General features: G+C 49.0%; 2 protein-coding genes and 1 long non-coding RNA gene across 21 annotated transcripts in view; 1 reads left to right on the forward strand and 2 right to left on the reverse strand.

The window, feature by feature from the left end:
• LOC142880210 (uncharacterized) overlaps positions 1 to 3,879 on the forward strand; it is a 32,235-nt gene extending 28,356 nt beyond the window's left edge. For both annotated transcript variants that reach the window (XR_012925402.1, XR_012925403.1), the window contains 3 exons: positions 2,688 to 2,903; positions 3,203 to 3,306; positions 3,741 to 3,879. This is a non-coding gene — a long non-coding RNA (uncharacterized LOC142880210). The remainder of the gene's footprint in view (positions 1 to 2,687; positions 2,904 to 3,202; positions 3,307 to 3,740) is intronic.
• Positions 1,475 to 9,447, reverse strand: tfcp2l1 (transcription factor CP2-like 1). Of its 2 annotated transcripts, XM_076013959.1 has the most exons (15): positions 9,202 to 9,447; positions 8,617 to 8,768; positions 7,662 to 7,735; positions 6,633 to 6,738; positions 6,042 to 6,148; positions 5,797 to 5,949; positions 5,610 to 5,720; positions 4,926 to 5,098; positions 4,136 to 4,184; positions 3,909 to 4,002; positions 3,729 to 3,819; positions 3,188 to 3,270; positions 2,712 to 2,854; positions 1,973 to 2,024; positions 1,475 to 1,887 (listed from the first exon to the last, which is right to left on the reverse strand). In XM_076013959.1, the coding sequence occupies exons 1-15, from the start codon at positions 9,306 to 9,308 to the stop codon at positions 1,850 to 1,852; spliced, it is 1,533 nt and encodes a 510-aa protein (XP_075870074.1). In that variant the 5' UTR covers positions 9,309 to 9,447; the 3' UTR covers positions 1,475 to 1,849. The 2 variants fall into 2 exon arrangements, with proteins under 2 accessions (XP_075870074.1, XP_075870075.1); XM_076013960.1 differs by lacking the exons at positions 1,475 to 1,887; positions 1,973 to 2,024 and having other exon boundaries at positions 2,086 to 2,854; positions 9,202 to 9,446.
• A 1,819-nt stretch (positions 9,448 to 11,266) lies between these two features.
• The window catches only part of clasp1a (cytoplasmic linker associated protein 1a), a 52,885-nt gene continuing 46,286 nt past the window's right edge, over positions 11,267 to 17,865 (reverse strand). For all 17 annotated transcript variants that reach the window (XM_076013939.1, XM_076013944.1, XM_076013943.1 and 14 more), the window contains 5 exons: positions 16,855 to 17,045; positions 16,633 to 16,761; positions 14,781 to 14,987; positions 13,567 to 13,683; positions 11,267 to 13,104 (listed from right to left, as the gene is read on the reverse strand). In XM_076013939.1, coding sequence (XP_075870054.1) covers positions 13,018 to 13,104; positions 13,567 to 13,683; positions 14,781 to 14,987; positions 16,633 to 16,761; positions 16,855 to 17,045 — 731 coding nt within the window. In that variant the 3' untranslated portion in view covers positions 11,267 to 13,017. The remainder of the gene's footprint in view (positions 13,105 to 13,566; positions 13,684 to 14,780; positions 14,988 to 16,632; positions 16,762 to 16,854; positions 17,046 to 17,865) is intronic.

Here is a 17,865-nt window from a genome sequence, read left to right on the forward strand (position 1 = left end):
CAAACAGGGTACGAGTGCTGCACGTAGCTAGCACAATACGAGATTCAACCCAACATACATACACAAAATACAGTAGGCGTAACAATGGGTTTGGATTATTTTAGGAACTTTGATCAATGTGTTTACTTTCTTTGTTTTAAACATTGTACCTTCCTTTTCTTTTTCTTGGTGTCTTGTGAAGTTTTTAACAACTAACTTGTTTTTTTTCCCTCTTGGCCTATTAGTATTTAAATAACTGATGAAATCTTGATGAAATCTTGACAATTGTTTGTGTTCACTGTCATGCCTGTCACACTCTAATGGAGGCCAAAAGTGGCTCAAATAGTCCATTTTTGTGACTTCATCTCTCTTGCCAAGTGTTTCTGTCCTTTGCTGGGGTAGGTTGGGCCCAGGAGTTAACCTGAGGGAGCATCAGTGATTGTTCTGATGCCCATGTTACTCTTCATTCTTCTCTGCCAACAACCTTTCGTTAAATTGATTCAGCTCAAACTGGAATCATCGACAGCAGTCACTGAAATGTTGACAGAGGGAGAGCACCTTAAATTTACACCTGAAATATTGAAGAACGATGAGAAAATTTCTCTCTCACTTTTTCTCTCAGCTTCCCAAACAGAACTGGTATCACAGAGCAAGGTACCGGGGGAGGATGAGTGGGGGCAATTCAGGGCTGTGCCTTGTATCACAGAAGATACTGAAAATGAGAAACATTTCTGAGATAAAGAAACCTAAGAGAGCCCTCAAATTAGTTAGGGCGTATTGTGCCCGAGCAAGGTGCAGCGTGCCCGAGCAAGGTGCAGCGTGCCTGAGCAAGGTGCAGCGTGCCTGAGCAAGGTGCAGCGTGCCTGAGCAAGGTGCAGTGTGCCCGAGCAAGGTGCAGCGTGCCTGAGCAAGGTGCAGCGTGCCTGAGCAAGGTGTGCCCGAGCAAGGTGCAGCGTGCCTGAGCAAGGTGCAGTGTGCCCGAGCAAGGTGCAGCGTGCCTGAGCAAGGTGTGCCTGAGCAAGGTGCAGCGTGCCTGAGCAAGGTGCAGCGTGCCTGAGCAAGGTGCAGCGTGCCTGAGCAAGGTGCAGTGTACCCGAGCAAGGTGCAGCGTGCCTGAGCAAGGTGTGCCTGAGCAAGGTGCAGCGTGCCTGAGCAAGGTGCAGCGTGCCTGAGCAAGGTGCAGCGTGCCTGAGCAAGGTGCAGCGTGCCTGAGCAAGGTGCAGTGTACCCGAGCAAGGTGCAGCGTGCCTGAGCAAGGTGTGCCTGAGCAAGGTGCAGCGTGCCTGAGCAAGGTGTGCCCGAGCAAGGTGCAGCGTGCCTGAGCAAGGTGCAGCGTGCCTGAGCAAGGTGCAGCGTGCCCGAGCAAGGTGCAGCGTGCCTGAGCAAGGTGCAGCGTGCCCGAGCAAGGTGCAGCGTGCCCGAGCAAGGTGCAGCGTGCCTGAGCAAGGTGTGCCTGAGCAGGGCCTGAAAGTGAGTGACGCGAGGGACACACTAGTCTGACAAAACAAAAGCACTTTTATTTTACAGCCATTATACACTCACACATGTATATTTAAAAGTAGTGCCTAATGAAGCGTTTGCCAGTAAATATCACACGCTGGGATTTTAATGACAACTGCACAAATTGACTGAACAAAGCGCTTTCACTGGTTTCAGACACAGGAGGGCGCTACGAGCGTAGAAACAGGCGATGGCGATGGCGATGGCGTCCACACTATTTACATTTCAAAAGAGATTGAATTTACACACACGGAGAAGAAGAATGAAGCCTATTGAGCAGCAATTACTTAGACAGAAAAGGGGGAGGGGTCACGGCGGTATGTACACTATCATTTCCAGGTTGAAGCTTCGGACTTCAGGCCGCCTGTGGTCATTTTAACATAACGTGGTAGCCGTCGGTGCTTTCATCTGGAAGAGGAAAAGAAAAGCTCAAGTCCAGCAAGTCCCACCCACGTCTGATGGAACCTGAAGCAGAAGGAAAGAAGACGGCTACCTCGAATAGTGCTGAGGATGAAGCTGGTCTCCTCCTTGAAGCTCTGCACCACCTGGAAGAAAAAACCATTGGACATTGATAACGTCCTCAGTCCCCCCCCCCCCCCATCTTTTCATGATCTTCTGCTTTTAGGAAACTTGGCCTGCTGCTGAGATCAACAAAGACGAGACTGCTTGTCGTTGCATCACGTCTGGACTAAAAGAACTGAAAGGGCTTTTTCTGCTGCTGATTGGCTCCACTGGCAGGAATCTGATTGGTCTGCTTCATTACCAAGTCCTTATCATTATTATTATTATTATTATTATTATTATTATTATTATTATTATTATTATTATTATTATTTCAGTGTGTTTATGTGGCTGTTTTTCAGAGGCTATGATCCAACAGATTTGGGAAGTGTGACAGAACGTGGGGTCAGGAAGTGGGGGTGTGATGGCCATGATCAATACGCAACACATGACGGAAGCCGATACTTCAATATTGGATATGGAACTTTGTTGAATGTCGGGCAATGTTGTTGACACTGACGTTGAGTTGTTAATTGTGGTGAGCTGTGGTTACACCACGTCAAGAAAAGCAAAAGAAAGGCCACTAGATGGCAGCACCTGCAGCCAATCGAACCTCAGACAAAACTTTGCCCTCTGCTCTAAAAACTTCCTGCTTGTGTTGTCCAAGACTTTGGAGGACAGCCTGCTCCTCTGTTGTGTCCCAGCAGCAGGTGAGTGCAAGGCTGCAGCACCTCGTCGCAGACCAGGACGTGGATTCCGTCCGCCTTCTGCCAGTAGATGTGGGTGATCTGCTGCGGGGCGATGCTGTAGAGCGTGGCGATCTTCTCACACAGGTCCAGCAGCGTCGGCTCCTCCAGGTACAGAGCTCGGTAGACTGCGGAGGAGGCAGGAGAGAGACAGGAAAACACCAGCGTGGGCCACAGGTGGGTGCATCAGTAGTGTTTCCTCAAGGTCAAGACCAGACTTGGGGGGGGGGGGACTATTGTGGAAATTATAAAATGTATCAAAGTGAATATTGTATCCTAGGACATTCAGAGAGTAATGCTCGGATCCTGAAGATATTTAAAGAAAAAAGGTTGAATTGATTTCCCAAAAACCAAATGCTCTTGTCCACATGAGTTTTGTCTTTCAACATTTTTGCACGACGGACGTGAGCGTAGTGGCTTTGCCCCCCCACCCCCTTTGAGGATACAGGAGGTGAACTCACTGTCTCCCCCTCCAGGCTTGAGGTGGGGCTGACGCCTGGCCTGCTGCTGGCACACGTAGATGGTGAGCCGAGGCTGAAGACACCTGGATGGTGGAGCAGAGGACAGAAGAACTGTGGAGGTTTTGTTGCAGGAGCTCCGACACCGTCTGCTCCGTTGCTTTCCTTCAAATCATTTGGAGACTTTTATCACAAGACTGATGGAATTCTATTGTAAATCTATCTCCCTCTCAGGAATTCATGTCAATGATGAAACATTTACATATATAATTCATTCCTCCACTTTCTCACTTGCTCGTGGTCGCTGCAAAATTGTACGTGACTCGGTCAAAATGTGAGATATTAAACATGTGTGAGAAATCATAAATGTTGCTTGCAGCCCCACCAGCGAGGTTTTAGTGTAAAACTGTAACTAGAGTGGTCAGACGTGCGTGTGCACTCGAGAAGGAGGTAAAAAAGCACCCTACAAAACAAAATGAGTAATTATCCTATCAGAGATAAACAACCTCAAACTGTTTTTTCTGCTCATTTTTTATCACCTCACCTTCCTTTCAAGGTGTTGAAGAGCCGAATTCCATCTGCCGGGCCGCAGATCTGGATCAGGTCCTCCCGGCTCATCCTCAGGAGGTCGGCACCTGCAACGACAGCTGGACGTCTGTTCTGCCTCTGCTGCTCGGAATCGCCACATGACAAACTTTCAGTGTTTTTTTTTGTTTTTTTTTACCTGAGAAGCTGAAGAGGAGCCTTGAGAAAGGTGAGAACCTGTGCTGTTGCAGCCACTGCTGAGTGTCCTGCGGTGAGGACGATGGCAGAAGGTGCTACATGTCAAAGAGAAAAGGAGCCCTTGAAATGAGAATAGCAGCACAGCATCCACTGTCTCCACAATATGGCCTAAAAGGAATGAGAGAGCAGCGTTAACACTTTGACACTGCGCCGCCCTGCGCTACTTACATCAGAGCAGCCGGCCAGGGGCGCATCCTGCTGGTCTGGAGAACAGTTTCTACACAACACATACATGTGAGGAAGAAACGAAAAGGGTGAAAAAAAAAAAACCAAGAGGTTTCTGTGATTGGTTGAAGGTGTGGTTGCGTTGCCTGCAGAAAAAGGTTTTCTACCTACAAAAAAATGTGCTGTGGCTCACAGTTAATGCACATTTATAGTAATAATAAAAAATAAAAAGGATAGTGTAATTCTCACAACGACCCGTAGGGGGAAGCATCGTGCATGTTTATCTAGAAGTACGGGTGGTCGCCTTGATTGATTCTGAATGAAAAAGTTGCAACAAAAAAACAACTAATTCTATTGAAATTGTGTTTGCTGTGAAATACAAAACATCTGCAGAATTGTTATTTTTTTGTGTGTGTTGTTTTTTCTTTTTCTTTTTTTTAAAGACATCACATGTTTTTTTTACATTCATACATTTTGCCTTCCACAACAGCAGGGGGCAGTCTGACAGTTAGTGGTAGAATGTCACACATACTGTACGGATGCACAAAGTAGTGCCCCTCCCTCCCTGCAGAAGCACGTTTCAAATCTGAGCAACTGACAAATCTGTGCTTCTTCTCAACAGGAATCTGATCATCATCATCGTCACCATCATCATCATCATCACCACCATCATCACCATCATCATCTTTTGAAACAGACTGACGAGCACTGATACATCATCAGGTGAGAGAGAGTCCCCACATGTAGGATCCTCCCCACAGGCCAAGGCCTGAGCAGCCGAACACAGACTCACCCGTCAGTGAAGGTGCAGGATGGTGGTGAACTGTGGTAAACTGGGGGCGGAGTGCTGCTGCTGCTGCTGCTGTTGCTGCTGCTGCTGCTGCTGCTGTTGCTGCTGCTGCTGCTGCTGCTGCTGCTGCTGCTGCCGTGGGTGGCGACCGCCAGCGAGTCGGGCCAGGGCGAACACTGGACAGAGTCAAACCAAGACCTTGTGTTTCAGAAGGAGGACACTTGAGGAAGTCACAAGAAGAATGCAAAGGGATGACAACAAGCATTGAGGTTGAGGAACCCAGACGAAGATCTGACCCCCGACAGGGACCACCCTGATGCTTTAACGTTAAATTCCCAGTGATTGTCACATCCCAAAAGATGCAAATGTCCTCCACATTTGAGCCATCACCCCCTGAGGGAGCGGTGGGCAGATCGGCTGACCTAACCCCCCAATTCCAACCCTGAACACTGAGGGCCAAGCGGGGAGGCAGCGGGGACCATTTATAGTCTGTGGTTTGACCCTGCAGGGATCAAACCCACAATCTAGCAGTCTCAGAACAGACCCTCTGCCACTAGACCACTGAGCTTTGGAGCCAACGGTGAAGACATATCACCAGGAAGTGCTGTGATTGTGCGGGCCAATCAGAGCCTGACAGCGATGGGACGAGATGGGCCGAAGGGTTTGGTGACCCTGGCGGAGTCTCACCTCCCTCAGCAGCGTGGTCTCGTGCGACAGCTGGTACTTGTCTTTGTCCTGCAGGCTCTTCTTCTCCATCTTCTCCCTGTCCGTCTTCAGTTTGCGGTCGGCACCTTTGGGCTTCAGACAGGGTGAGGGGGGGGTTCGCCATCTCAGCCCAGCTCGTGTTCGGTTCTACTTGTTGTTCTTTATTTACCTTGAAGACTTTGACCTGGCAGCTGGACGAGTGGACGTGCTCGACGTAGTCGCCGCGCTGGTTGGTGGTGAACGTGTCCACCTGGATCCGGAAGGGCACGCCCTTCTCGCCGCCGTGCTTCCTGGGGGTGAACTCGGTGCTGATGCAGTTGACCTGAAGGGGGAGACACCAGCCGGTGTGGGTGGATGTGTTTGGATCGGCTGCCGGCGTCTCGTCCAGAGTTGGGAGCGAGATCTTCGGGGTACCTGGATGAAGACGGAGGCGGTCTTGGCAGGTTCCCAGAGGAACTCGATGGTGTTGAGGTGCAGCGGGTGTGAACACGGCTCCACGATCCCCACGGACAGCGGAATATCTGCGCACAAAGACAGTCAGACCCTCCTCCAGAGGTATTCCTGCGCTTCTGCCAGAGGTTGATGGTTCGTTTAAAGGTCCAGTGTGTACAATTTGGCTTGATTTATGATTTTTATACTGCTGTGTATATATATATACATATATCTTGCAGGCCACCGTAGCTCATGGGCAAAGCTCGGGAGGGTGGGAGAGTGTGAGAGCGCTGCAAATATAAAACGTAACCGCTTGATGTTGCTGGGGTTTTTTTTTCTCAAAATCTCCTTTGATCTGTCAGCGGGTAAAATATTTCACGGGCCTGTGAACTGTCGTTGCCCAGCGAGTGACTTTTTTTACCTGCTGGCCAATTTGATCTCAGATTAAAATCAACATACTCTGCAAATGTGAAGGAGAATTTCGCTGTGGATTTGTTGGAGAAAAGGAGGATTTCGCTTCATTCACAGTCACTTCAGGAGAACATTCTACAGTGGGGGGGTTGTGGGGGTCACCTAGATCCAGGATCCGGTCTCCAGGTCGGTTCCACCTCCATCCCTCCAGCTGTTGGTGCTCCATGTACTGCAGCCGGCGGTCGTGAAACACCACACGCACGATGCTCTGCAAACAGGCAGCGGGGGTGCAAGCAGATCATACAGCAGCTCAGCTGCAGCAAGGTGGCGGTGCTGGTAGAGGTTCACTGATCTCCAGCCCTACCCATCATGCATCAGTCATTATAAAGGCGGTGGGGTGTGAGGTGGTTTTAATTTCACAGTGCACCAAGTGGTATTAGAGACTCGGGCTGCTGTGCTGTGTGATGAATCTAATAATAATAATAATAATAATAATAATAATAAATCTAAAGCCGTGCGCCGCCAGGCTCATGTTCCTCTACTGGACCTTCGCTCCTCCAACGTTCTGGACCATCAGCGCCGTCAGCCAACTTTACTTTTTGTAATCATCAGTGCCCTTTGTGATGTCGCAAAGGGCACTGATGGAAGGTGCAACTCGGCTTTGTTTTTTTTTTTTTGGGGGGGGGGGGGGTGGCTGTAAACAGCGGGCTAACTCCACCCAGTTTGTTGGATTTATAAATCGAGCGTCGAAAGCGTAAAAAAAAAAAAGAAACGGAGACTCGGAATGAGAAAAAGCGCAGAGAATTTTGTGTTTTGGACGCCTTGACGCGCGGAGCCGGTGGAGAGGATCTTTATTAGGGTCCAGGCACGGCTGACTGGGCGCCGCCGCCCAGGACCGCCCAGGACGCAGCAGCACGTCACGTGTTTGCACAGACGCCACCTGTCCCATACCTGCGTCTCTGGGATCCGCTGCAGCAGCAGCAGCAGCAGCAGCAGCAGCAGCAGCTGCAGCAGCAGCCCGGCGACGGAGGTGCGTGGAGTGGACACACTCTGGGGGTGCACCAGCAGGAGTGGCCTCCCTCCACTCGCTCTCCAGCGAGCGCGCTGGTTAACGGGATCTGATTGGGCGACGCGGTGCCCAGTTTCTTTGTGTAACAACAACGACAACAACACGACAAGGCTTCCACCTACCTTCACATATTTGCTGCTTATGTCTGTGTGGTCCAGCAGTTTCTTGTTGAGCAGGCGGATTTCATAGGACTGACCTGCGTTTCAAATGGATGAGATGCAAAAGAGAAGGCAGAGGAAGTGAGCTGTGAGAGGAAGTGAGCTGTGAGAGGAAGTGAGCTGTGAGAGGAAGTGAGATGTGAGAGGAAGTGGCATGAAGGCGGCTCGTCCCCCTCGCGGAAAACAAACAAAATAAATTAAAATAGATAAAATTGCGCTATTGGATTTGAAGTGGGTAAAGTCTGTGCGCCCCCTGATGGAAGAGGCGTGAACACCATGACTAATGATGGACAACTGGATGGAGTGATGTGGTCAGGGTCGATGCTTCCTGGCCGCACATAGTTTCTGATTTTGGCCGCTGTCTGTGTTGAGATTGTTGACTTTGTGTTCACTTCTGGCTAAAATGAGTAATAAATCAATAAGCAAATAAACAGATGAAGGTTTTCCTGCATGTTGCATCGTTTATTTGGCAACAAATGATGATATTTGACAGCATCACATCATCTTCTGCCTTCAGATCTCTGGAGATTGCAGTCGTGTGTGTGTGTGTGTGTGTGTGTGTGTGTGTGTGTGTGCGCAGTGGTGTAGGTATGCGCTGTATAACCACTAGAAAAGGTCCCGAATTACCGTAAAACCACTAAGAAAATGCGTAAACTTCGGTATAAATAATTTATCTTGCGAGTGGCTGCTGTTTGTCGGTAAATCAAAGTCCAGCTGTAAATGACTGTCGTGTGTCTTGTGTTGCTTACAATACATTTACATTTAGACAATGACCTCATCGGTCTCGAGATGTGCACGTCAGAGTGTAGCCGCTCGAGTAATGGAGACCGCACCACTGAGTGAGTGCGAGCGAGCCTGACTGAAAGGTTTCTGCGCCGCCTGCCTCCGACGCCCCCTGGAGGCGGAGGAGCAGCAGTACCTTGGTTGAGGTAGGTGAGGCTCTCGTCCTGCTGGCGGACGGCCGGCGAGGTGGCGGCGCACAGGACGTACGTGAAGGGGCTCCTGGCGGCGGCGCCGTGCTCGGCCAGCAGCCTCGCCTCCTCGCTCTTCAGGAAGGGCGCCAGGGCCTCTCTGAGGGGAGAGGGGGGGGGTTCGCAGGAGGTGAGACAGGAGAAGAGGTGGGGGGGTGGGGGGGTGGGGGGGGAGGCTGAAGTCCTGTTGCTGTCACTTTTATCTAATCGAGCAGCCAGAGGCGCAAGCGAGACAAAGGTTAATCCGACCAAATGATCACCCGGTTGTGGAGGCACCATGCTGCTGCTGCTGCTGCTGTTGTTGTTGTTGTTGTTGTTGTTGTATCTCTGACACCACACTCTGACCTCGAGAGTTCAGGCACGGACAAAGTTTTCTGATTGTAAAAGTTTGGAAAGTGGAACGAGCGCCACAGGAGGGTCCGATCTCATGAGAGAATGAAGAGGGAGTTCTGATAACCAGACAACGACTACTACAACTAATAATGATGATATTATGAATATTATATAATGCTGCAGCCCTGCAGGCCTGTTACCTGATGTACCCAGCAGAATGCTGCTGGTGCTGCTGCTGCTGCTGCTGCTGGTGCTGCTGCTGGTGCTGCTGGTGGTAGGACTCAGGCTGCGAGTGGCAGAACAGCATGTTTCCAAGCTCCTTGGTTAAGTCCAGGCGAGTCCACTGGGGGGCGCAAGGCAGTGGAGGCGGACGTGGCAGATTATTTACTTTCCTCCTCCGGGCGGTCGGCCGAGCGGCTGCGGGTCTCCTGGGACTGTGCGGCGGAGCGGCCGCAGCCGCCTCTTATAGGGACCCGCTGACGTCGTCAGGATTCCCATTAGCATACCTTGGATGACCTTTTGGGCAAGTGGGAGGGCCCCGAGGCTCCGCCCACTCCCTGCCCTGCATTAATGAGTGTCTCTATCCTGTCAGGGCTCTGCTGGGTCTGTTTGCTGGACGTTTTCAAAAGGTGTCGTCTGTAGCTGTAGCTTCTAAAAAATTCCCAGGAGAAAAAAAAACCCCTGAATATGTCAATAAAACCCTGGTGATGCAAACAGCTCGACTTGGAAAAACCTCTTGGCTATGGCTGAAAGGTTTTGAGGCTCTCATGAGGTGGTTTTTCCACAGACATCCACATAGAGGAATATTGCAAAAGTGTCGTGGAAACACTTTCTTGGCAATCGACACGGAATTCCGGCTCGTGCCTGTCGCACCGTTCAATGGAAACGCCTGCGAATCTCAATTGATTTTAGAAACAACTGTCACGTTACGCAGCCCGTGATGTCACAAAGGGCTCCAGTACCTTCAGGTCAGCGACAGCTGTCATCCTTCAACCTCAAGGCTCTGAGACGGCCTTGAGGCTTTTGTTTTCTCTGTCCCCCTTCCACACAGGTCCACACAGGTCCAACAGAGGGTGAGTTTTAGCAGGAGGCCGTAAACAGCGGGCTAAATGCTGCTGCTGCTGCTGCTGCTGCTGCTGCAGATCCACAGATGCAGCAAGGCTTTGGCTTTCTCGCGCAGCCTGCTCAGCGGTTGAGAGTTAAAGACGGGAACATGATGCGGCTCCTTCACAATAACTCCCCTGCCGGGAGTTCAGGGCGCAGGTCATGTGACTCAGGTTAATGTTTAGACGCGGCAGCGACACCTCAGCGCTCGGACACCAGCGGCTGAGCAGGCGGCCGCACTGAGCCGGCACGGGGGGGGAGAGAGACGAGAAGAAGAAAAGACAAATTCTGCAACTTGGTTCTTGTTCGTTTTATTCCTACAGCAAACAACCGTTTGTTTGTATTGTTTGTTTTTGTTGTTTGTTTGTTTTTTTTTTACATTGATGCAAATCTAATCACAGGTGAAAGTTGAACAACAAAAAAAACCCAACAACTCCTATGTACATTTTAATAATGAGGACAAAATAAAATACATAAATACAGGAAGCAATATTACATGAGGGTCGGAGACTGCGGAACATGCATAGTGCGCAGGGTGTGTGTGTGTGTGTGTGTGTGTGTGTGCGTGTGTGTGTGTGTGTGAGGGGCGCTTCAACTGGTTGGCCAACATCCTCAGTACCGCCACTGAACAATAATAATAATAATAATAATGATGATTATTATTATTATTTAAAAAAACAAAACAAAAAAACTATATATAATTACACTTTAGAATTCTGTACATTCATCAACTTAAATAAACCCACCGCCCAAGTCTGACTTGCACGACAACACAAACTGTGAGGCAAAGTTGGTTCTCGAGCTGAAATCAGCAACATTTGAAACAATTGTCAAGCAAACGTCTTCCAGTTGAGCGACTGCAAAAACTCCTTTCCAGAGAGAAGCCAGTGACCTCAACACAAACACCATGTTTATCTTTTCTTCTTGTGAAACTCACACCCAACCCTGTTTTGTGTCGTTTTGTGAGGAGTTGTCGCTTCTCGCGGCTCCACGGTGTGCGCTTGACTCCCCCTAGAGGCCGGAAAAGTCAACTGATTTTATTTATGGCAACGCAAAAAAAAAGAAAAAAAGAAGTTGCAACACTGCAAAAATAAATTACCGCCTCGACAAAAAATAGTTCCCAGAATCCTTTGAAACCCCGCCCACTCACAACCCACCGTGTGTTTTTTGTTGTTGTTTTCAGACCTGAAAAGCAAAATGTGTTTTCACAGAACGTAACCACACAGATCGCGACCGAACAACTCAGTCACAAAGCTCAAAGACACAATGAAGGAAATCCAGGAAACGATGAAAACTTGTTAAAAGTCATTTGTGGTGGGATGAATGAATGGCACCGCTGAATCCACGGGATAGCCAGCTAGCGAGCCAATTAGCGAGCTAACTAGGCTAGCTGGCTAGCTCAGAACATCCTTGGCTGTACGCAATGTGTGTGTGTGTGTGTGTGTGTGTGTGTGTGTTACACAGAGTGGGCAGGACTAAAACACTGCCTCTGAATTGTAATCAGTTGTTAAAGAAAAGGTGTCTTTTTTTCTTTCAGGTGTAGTTCCATCTGCCTCCACACAGCAGAGGATGGACAGACAGACAGACGGATGGATGGATGGATGGATGGATGGATGGATGGATGGATGGACAGATGAACGTCTCCACTCACTCAACTCTCATCGTCAAACTCTTACAAATGGATCGTTTTGGTCTTATTTTTGTGTTTTTTTGTGATGATTTTTGCTTCATGTTTGGTCGATGATGATGATGATGATGAGTCGGAAGTCAGAAGTGCACTTTATAACAGAGTCCTGGGAAAACAACTGCACAACTACACCCATCAGAAGCTCCTGGAAGCAACAAGCCAGTCACTGCCATGCAAAACACCAGCAGTGTGTTGTGTTGTGTTGTGTTGTGTTGTGTTGTGTTGTGTTGTGTTGTGTTGTGTTGTGTTGTGTTGTGTTGTGTTGGTGAAGTGAAAATCCTGCAGGCTGCAGCAGCAGGAGCAGATCTTCATGTTTGGAATGACTCAGTGGGACCAGGTCAACACTCTGAGCCCCAGCCACAAAACTGTGTGTGTGTGTGTGTGTGTGTGTGTGTGTGTGTGTGTGTGTGTGTGTGTGAGGCGAATAAGGCCAGTAAATGTCTCGTCCATTTGATTGGCTGCTCCACAGACGGGCTGCTTGGCTAAGTGATGATGATGATGATGATGATGATGATGATGATGATGCAGCATTCCTGCACATTAAAGTTCTTTTTAAGACCACGAAAAGAAAAAAAAACTCAGGCAACTTTAACAGCATTTTACATGGAGGGAGGTGGAGTTGGGGGGTGGGGGGGGTGGGGGATTGTCATTTTGAGCAGTGGAGTCGAACCCTCAACCTTGAACCCTGAACCCTGAACTCTGACCGGGCTGCTCCGTCTCAATGTTCCCTTTTTCAGTATTTGGTCTCCATCTCTCAGTCTGTCCACGGATCCATCACTGGTCCAGCCAAATGACACCATCACCACCCAAGCATCCACCCAAGCATCCACCCAAGCATCCACCCACCACCACCCTGAAAGAACTCAGCTCTTCCTCTTCAGTCTGACGCTTGTTTGAAGCAGAGTTGAGAAAACTGGAGGCTGAGGAGCAGAAAGGGGCTCCTAATGAGGAGAACATGAGGAGGAGAGGAGGAGGTGGAGCAGGAAGGGGAGGAGGAGCAAAGTGCATCTTCATACAAGGTGATAAAAGCCGCCGCCCCGTCCAGTCGCTCGTCAAACGCCGACGCTCAGTTTACATTCCAACGTTCTCTGGTGTGACAGCGAGGAAGAGCGAGAGAGAGAGAGAGAGAGAGAGAGAGCGCAGGTGTGTGTGGTGGAGGAGGAGGAGGCGGAGCCACGATGAGAAGGTGGAGCAGGAGGCGTGGTCCTGGGGCAGGTGGGCCTGGCTAGCTGTGTGAGGAGACGTCAGAGGAGCTGCTGCTGTTGCTGTTGGTGGTCTGAGCTCGCTTGATGTACAAGTTCAGGAGCTTCATCTGGAACACACACACACACACACACACACACACACAGAGAGAGAGAGAGGCTCAGCCACACACCTAGTGATGGGCGGTAACATCACTTTTAAATTCAACATTATTCCTTGCGACGCTGCTACATCAGGGGGCGGAGCCATGCGGAAGAGACCCGGAAAGCCAAAAAGTTCCCCATCCACCGAGGTGGGATTGGGGGTGTGTGGGGAGGGGGGTTGTTGATGGTGGGAAGGGGAGGGTCACGCTCAGGTGGACTTGACCTCCACACTTACATAACCTTACATAACACACACACACACACACACACACACACGAGTGTGCAGTGAATGTGGGGCAAACAGGACGCCGAGGTGCTTTCACCACGGCGAGGAGCAACGTGTGTGTGTGTGTGTGTGTGTGTGTTGGGGGTGCAGGGGGGTGATAAGAAGAGGCGACTCAGCGGTGGCGTCCGTGAGAACTGGCTACCTTGCTGCCCGTGAGCTGCGCCAGGTGGGGCTTGAGGTCCTCGCCAATCACAGAGTAGATGGCCACCAGGCAGAACACGCTGGCCTTGCGAACGCTGCTCTCCGTGTTGTCGTAGCCCTGCGGGGAGAGGGGGGCGGGTGGGGTGGGGGGTGGGGGGGGCACAGGTAGCATCAGGCAGGGCCGCGCACGGCGCCGCGCACGCACGCACACACCGGCCGGGGGTCAGCGGGAACGTGGGAGGAGCCGGCGGCCCCGGGTGCAGAGTACACGCAAACATTTCCAGGGACAAATAAGGCAAATAAGTCCAACTGTCCAAATAAGCACAATGTCCAAATAAGCCAGTGAGCAGTTTGGAGCTCAGGCTGGACGAGCATGGAGAGACTGCACAGTAAATAATGTAAATTGTCACTCAATATATATATAAATATAAATATATAAATATAAATATAGAAAGTTGTGACATTCGAACAATCTTAGACCTTGTGTGTATGTATACATATATCTGTGTATATATTTATACGTAGATATAATATATATATGTGTATATGTACATAAACACATACACATAGGTATATGTACTTATACATATACGTTTTTATACATGTATATCGTAAAACTCGTTAATATTTCAATACCAAATTTATTCACACACTCGTGATCGCAGGATTAGTGACCTTTGACCTCGACAAGGCCAAGAGTGGCTCCCAGGCATTGATGTGTGCGGTGGTGAACTACAGCTTGGGTAAGGCTGTGCCAGAGCATCCAATAGGATCGCTGCACATGCATTTTCAATGCGCCATGGCCACCGATGCAGTCGGCAATGTGACCCAACTTCAACGTGGGGATCTGTACGCATAGAAGAAGTACTCGTACAAATCAAACACTTACGCAAGTTTTTCCTTTCCTGATGCGTGTATACATTATTTAGACTAACTCTGTATATATACACACACACAAATATATATATATATATATATGTATATGTATATATTTGAATATATATTACATATATATATATTATGAACACATAAAAAAGAGTCTGAGCACTGCTTTTTTGGGAGGTGTAGTGCAGTTGGTGTCATTTGACTACCAATAAATAAATATCAATAACTCAAATAAATGAAAAATGCTTCCTTGCAGCAGCACTTCATCCAGTCCCTGTTGCGTTGCGTTGCATTGCGTTGCGTTGCATTGCGTTGCGTTGCGTTGCGCACCTGCAGCAGCCCCGGGATGATGTCGATCAGCAGCAGCAGCAGCGAGTCCTTGGCGATGCGTTCAATGACCTTGGTTTGCATCTTGATGGCGGCCAGGTTGATGGGGTAGTCGGCCGTCTGCACGATGGGACACAGCACCTTGATGCACTGCTCCGGGTGGATGGAGCCCGCCAGCGTGGACGCCGCCTCCTCCGCCGCTCGCACCACCTGCACCAGGACCCACACACACTCACTGAGAGGGGGCGCTGCTGCGGCTCTTCAAACTGAAGGGCACTGAATCAGGGAGATGGTATTGGTATTTGTACCGATACTGGTTTCGGTATCCATCAATCGTACTGCGGACTGCGATACCCAATACTGGTATCAGGTATTGATACCGGGTATTGGTATTGATGCCTTACATGTATCAAGAGTTCTGAATCCGAAACTGAAGGGTTCTGATTCAGAACTCTTCAGTTTAAAGTATTGGGTATCAGTACCAATATCGATACCAATACCGATATCGGTGTTGGTATTTGTACCGATACTGGTTTCGGTATCAATCAATCGTACCAGTATTGAGTATATACCGATAGACTGCGATACCCAATACTGGTATCGGGTATTGATACCGGGTATTGGTATTGATGCCTTACATGTATCAAGAGTTCTGAATCCGAAATTGAAGGGTTCGGATTCAGAACTCTTCAGTTTAAAGTATTGGGTATCAGTACCAATACTGATACCAGGGCCGGTACCAGTATCAGTATCAATAGCCGATATTACCAGTATAATACCCGATCAGTAAAATACGTGCCAATACCACAGCACCAATACCAGTTGTACATATATGTACATATATGTACCATATATGTACATATATGTACAACTGGTATCTGGTAAAAGCCTGATTGGTCTTCAAATATTGCATTTCTGCTTCCTATTTTCAGCTCAGTTCTTCTTCAGGCGCTTTCCAGGAAATTGCAGGGTGACACTTTGAGATATGGATTAATAAATAATAAACGGTTGAGTGTTTTCACCTCCCCCCAGACTGGGGAGGTGAAAGGTTGCGTGTATAATGTTCAGTCAATATTATTGTCCTCCTCCACAGGCTGATAAAGCCTGACAGTGTGGCTACTGCAGCCGGGCTGATAGCGCCACACGGCGCCCCCTGTGTCACACAAGCGGCCATGCAGAATCACGCAAAAGTATCAAAGCAACACAAGGTTGTGACAGCGGCCTGAGGAGTTTCCCAGGCTGCCGTCTCCACCTGAGGGGTCACATGGTCAGATCCCACCAGGCAGGGTCAGTTTTGAATGGAGTTGATTGAGTGCTGAATTAAAGTGGTTGGTTTAGCAGGAATCTCTGCAAAATAATGAGATTGATTTCGCTGATTTTTTAAAAAAAAAAAAATTTAACAGACGGTGGGCAACGCTGCGCTGGTGTGGTATCTCAGAACAATCTCACAGTGAGATGAGGTTCTGAAGTTTGCCAGTGTTGTCCCAACAGCTGAGAACCTTTATTCAATATTTAGAAAAGTAATCAAAATGTAATCAAATGTAATTAGTTACAATACTAATGGAAACAGTTCTCCACTCTTACTCCCGTAGTTACTACTTTATGATAATTATTTGTAATTACATTTTCAATTGGGTAACTTCTGATTGCAACCAATTACATCTGCAAAAAAAAAAAAGGAATCTCATTATTGCTTCTTCTAAGGGCCACGAGCAAAGAAGTTCTGAGTCCCTCTCACAGATTCTGCACACACACACACACACACACACACACACACACACACACACACACACACACACACACACACACACACACACACACACACACACACACACACACACAGACAGACGTTCACCTCCTTGTGCGAGTCCTTGTGAGCCTCCAGCGTCTTCATGATGGTCAGCTCAGCGTAGTTCTTGAAGCGGGCCGGCTGGTTCCTCAGGATCTCCTTCAGGACCCGCAGCGCCAGAGCTCGGATGGTGTGCTGGAGGAGACGGAGACACTGGCTTAGACTCAAGGTCGGAGCGGGCAGCCAATCAGCCGCAGGAGGAGGAGGAGGGGGAGGAGGAGGACTTACGTCCTTGTCGCCCAGGGTCTCCAGCAGCAGCAGCAGGATGGTCTTGAAGTGCTCGTCCCACACGGCCACGTTGTCCTCACGCGTGATCTTCAGCAGCTCCACCAGGGCGCCCTTGCGCTCCTCGGAGCGCTCGTTGTGATTGGACAGCTCCTTCAGCAGGTCGGCCACCATGTCCGAGTGGTCCTGGCCGACTGCAGGGGGCGACAGAGAGGGAGGTTCGCACAGCTGGAGGTGGCAGCGGCGGCAGGCGTCTTCTCAATTCCACCTCATGTGTGTGTGTGTGTGTGTGTGTGTGTGTGTGTGTGTGATTTTTGTGGTTCTTGTGATGTAATACAGGGGTCCCTCACTGTAACGCGCTTCACCTTTCGCGGCCTCGCTGTTTCACCAATTTTTTTTTTTGTGTGTAATTTTGCGTGCTTTTTTTGTTTTTGTTTTTGTTTTCACGGCGTACAGTATGAACGCGCATTGTGTTCTGCGTCCTGATTGGCTAAAGGACTGTACTTTACTACACCACCGTCAATCAATCGCCTCTGACGGCATATTGACCGTAAGAGTTACTGATCGTTGGTTTCATTTACTAATATTGTACTTATTTTTTTTTTTTTTTTAAATCGTGAAAGTTTGAACTGTGAGAGTTTAAAAAAGAGAGAAATGTGAGAAAATGTTGATGTCTGCCTGAGAAAAGTGTATAAAAGTGTGTGGTTGGGGGTTTTACGGCTTAAAACATATTGTGAAAATAAAGCTGATTACTTGGCGGAATTCGTCCATTGCGGGTTATTTTTAGAACGCACCCCCCGCGACAAACGAGGGGCCGCTGTAAATACATTTGATTTGTGTGAAGTGGCCAGAAAATCACAAGTGGTGGAAAAGCTGGAAGTGGAAGAAGCGCTGCGTAAAATAAAAGAAAGAACGACGACGTGGCTGCAACACAACTGTGCTTGAGGTCAAGGATTAACACCAGTGTGTAAGTCAAAATTATTGCACACGCACACACACACACACACACACACA

The sequence above is a fragment of the Nelusetta ayraudi genome, unplaced genomic scaffold, assembly GCF_046127955.1.
Source record: "Nelusetta ayraudi isolate G7.1 ecotype Tasmania unplaced genomic scaffold, CSIRO-AGI_Nayr_v1 ptg000163l, whole genome shotgun sequence".
NCBI lineage: Eukaryota > Metazoa > Chordata > Actinopteri > Tetraodontiformes > Monacanthidae > Nelusetta > Nelusetta ayraudi.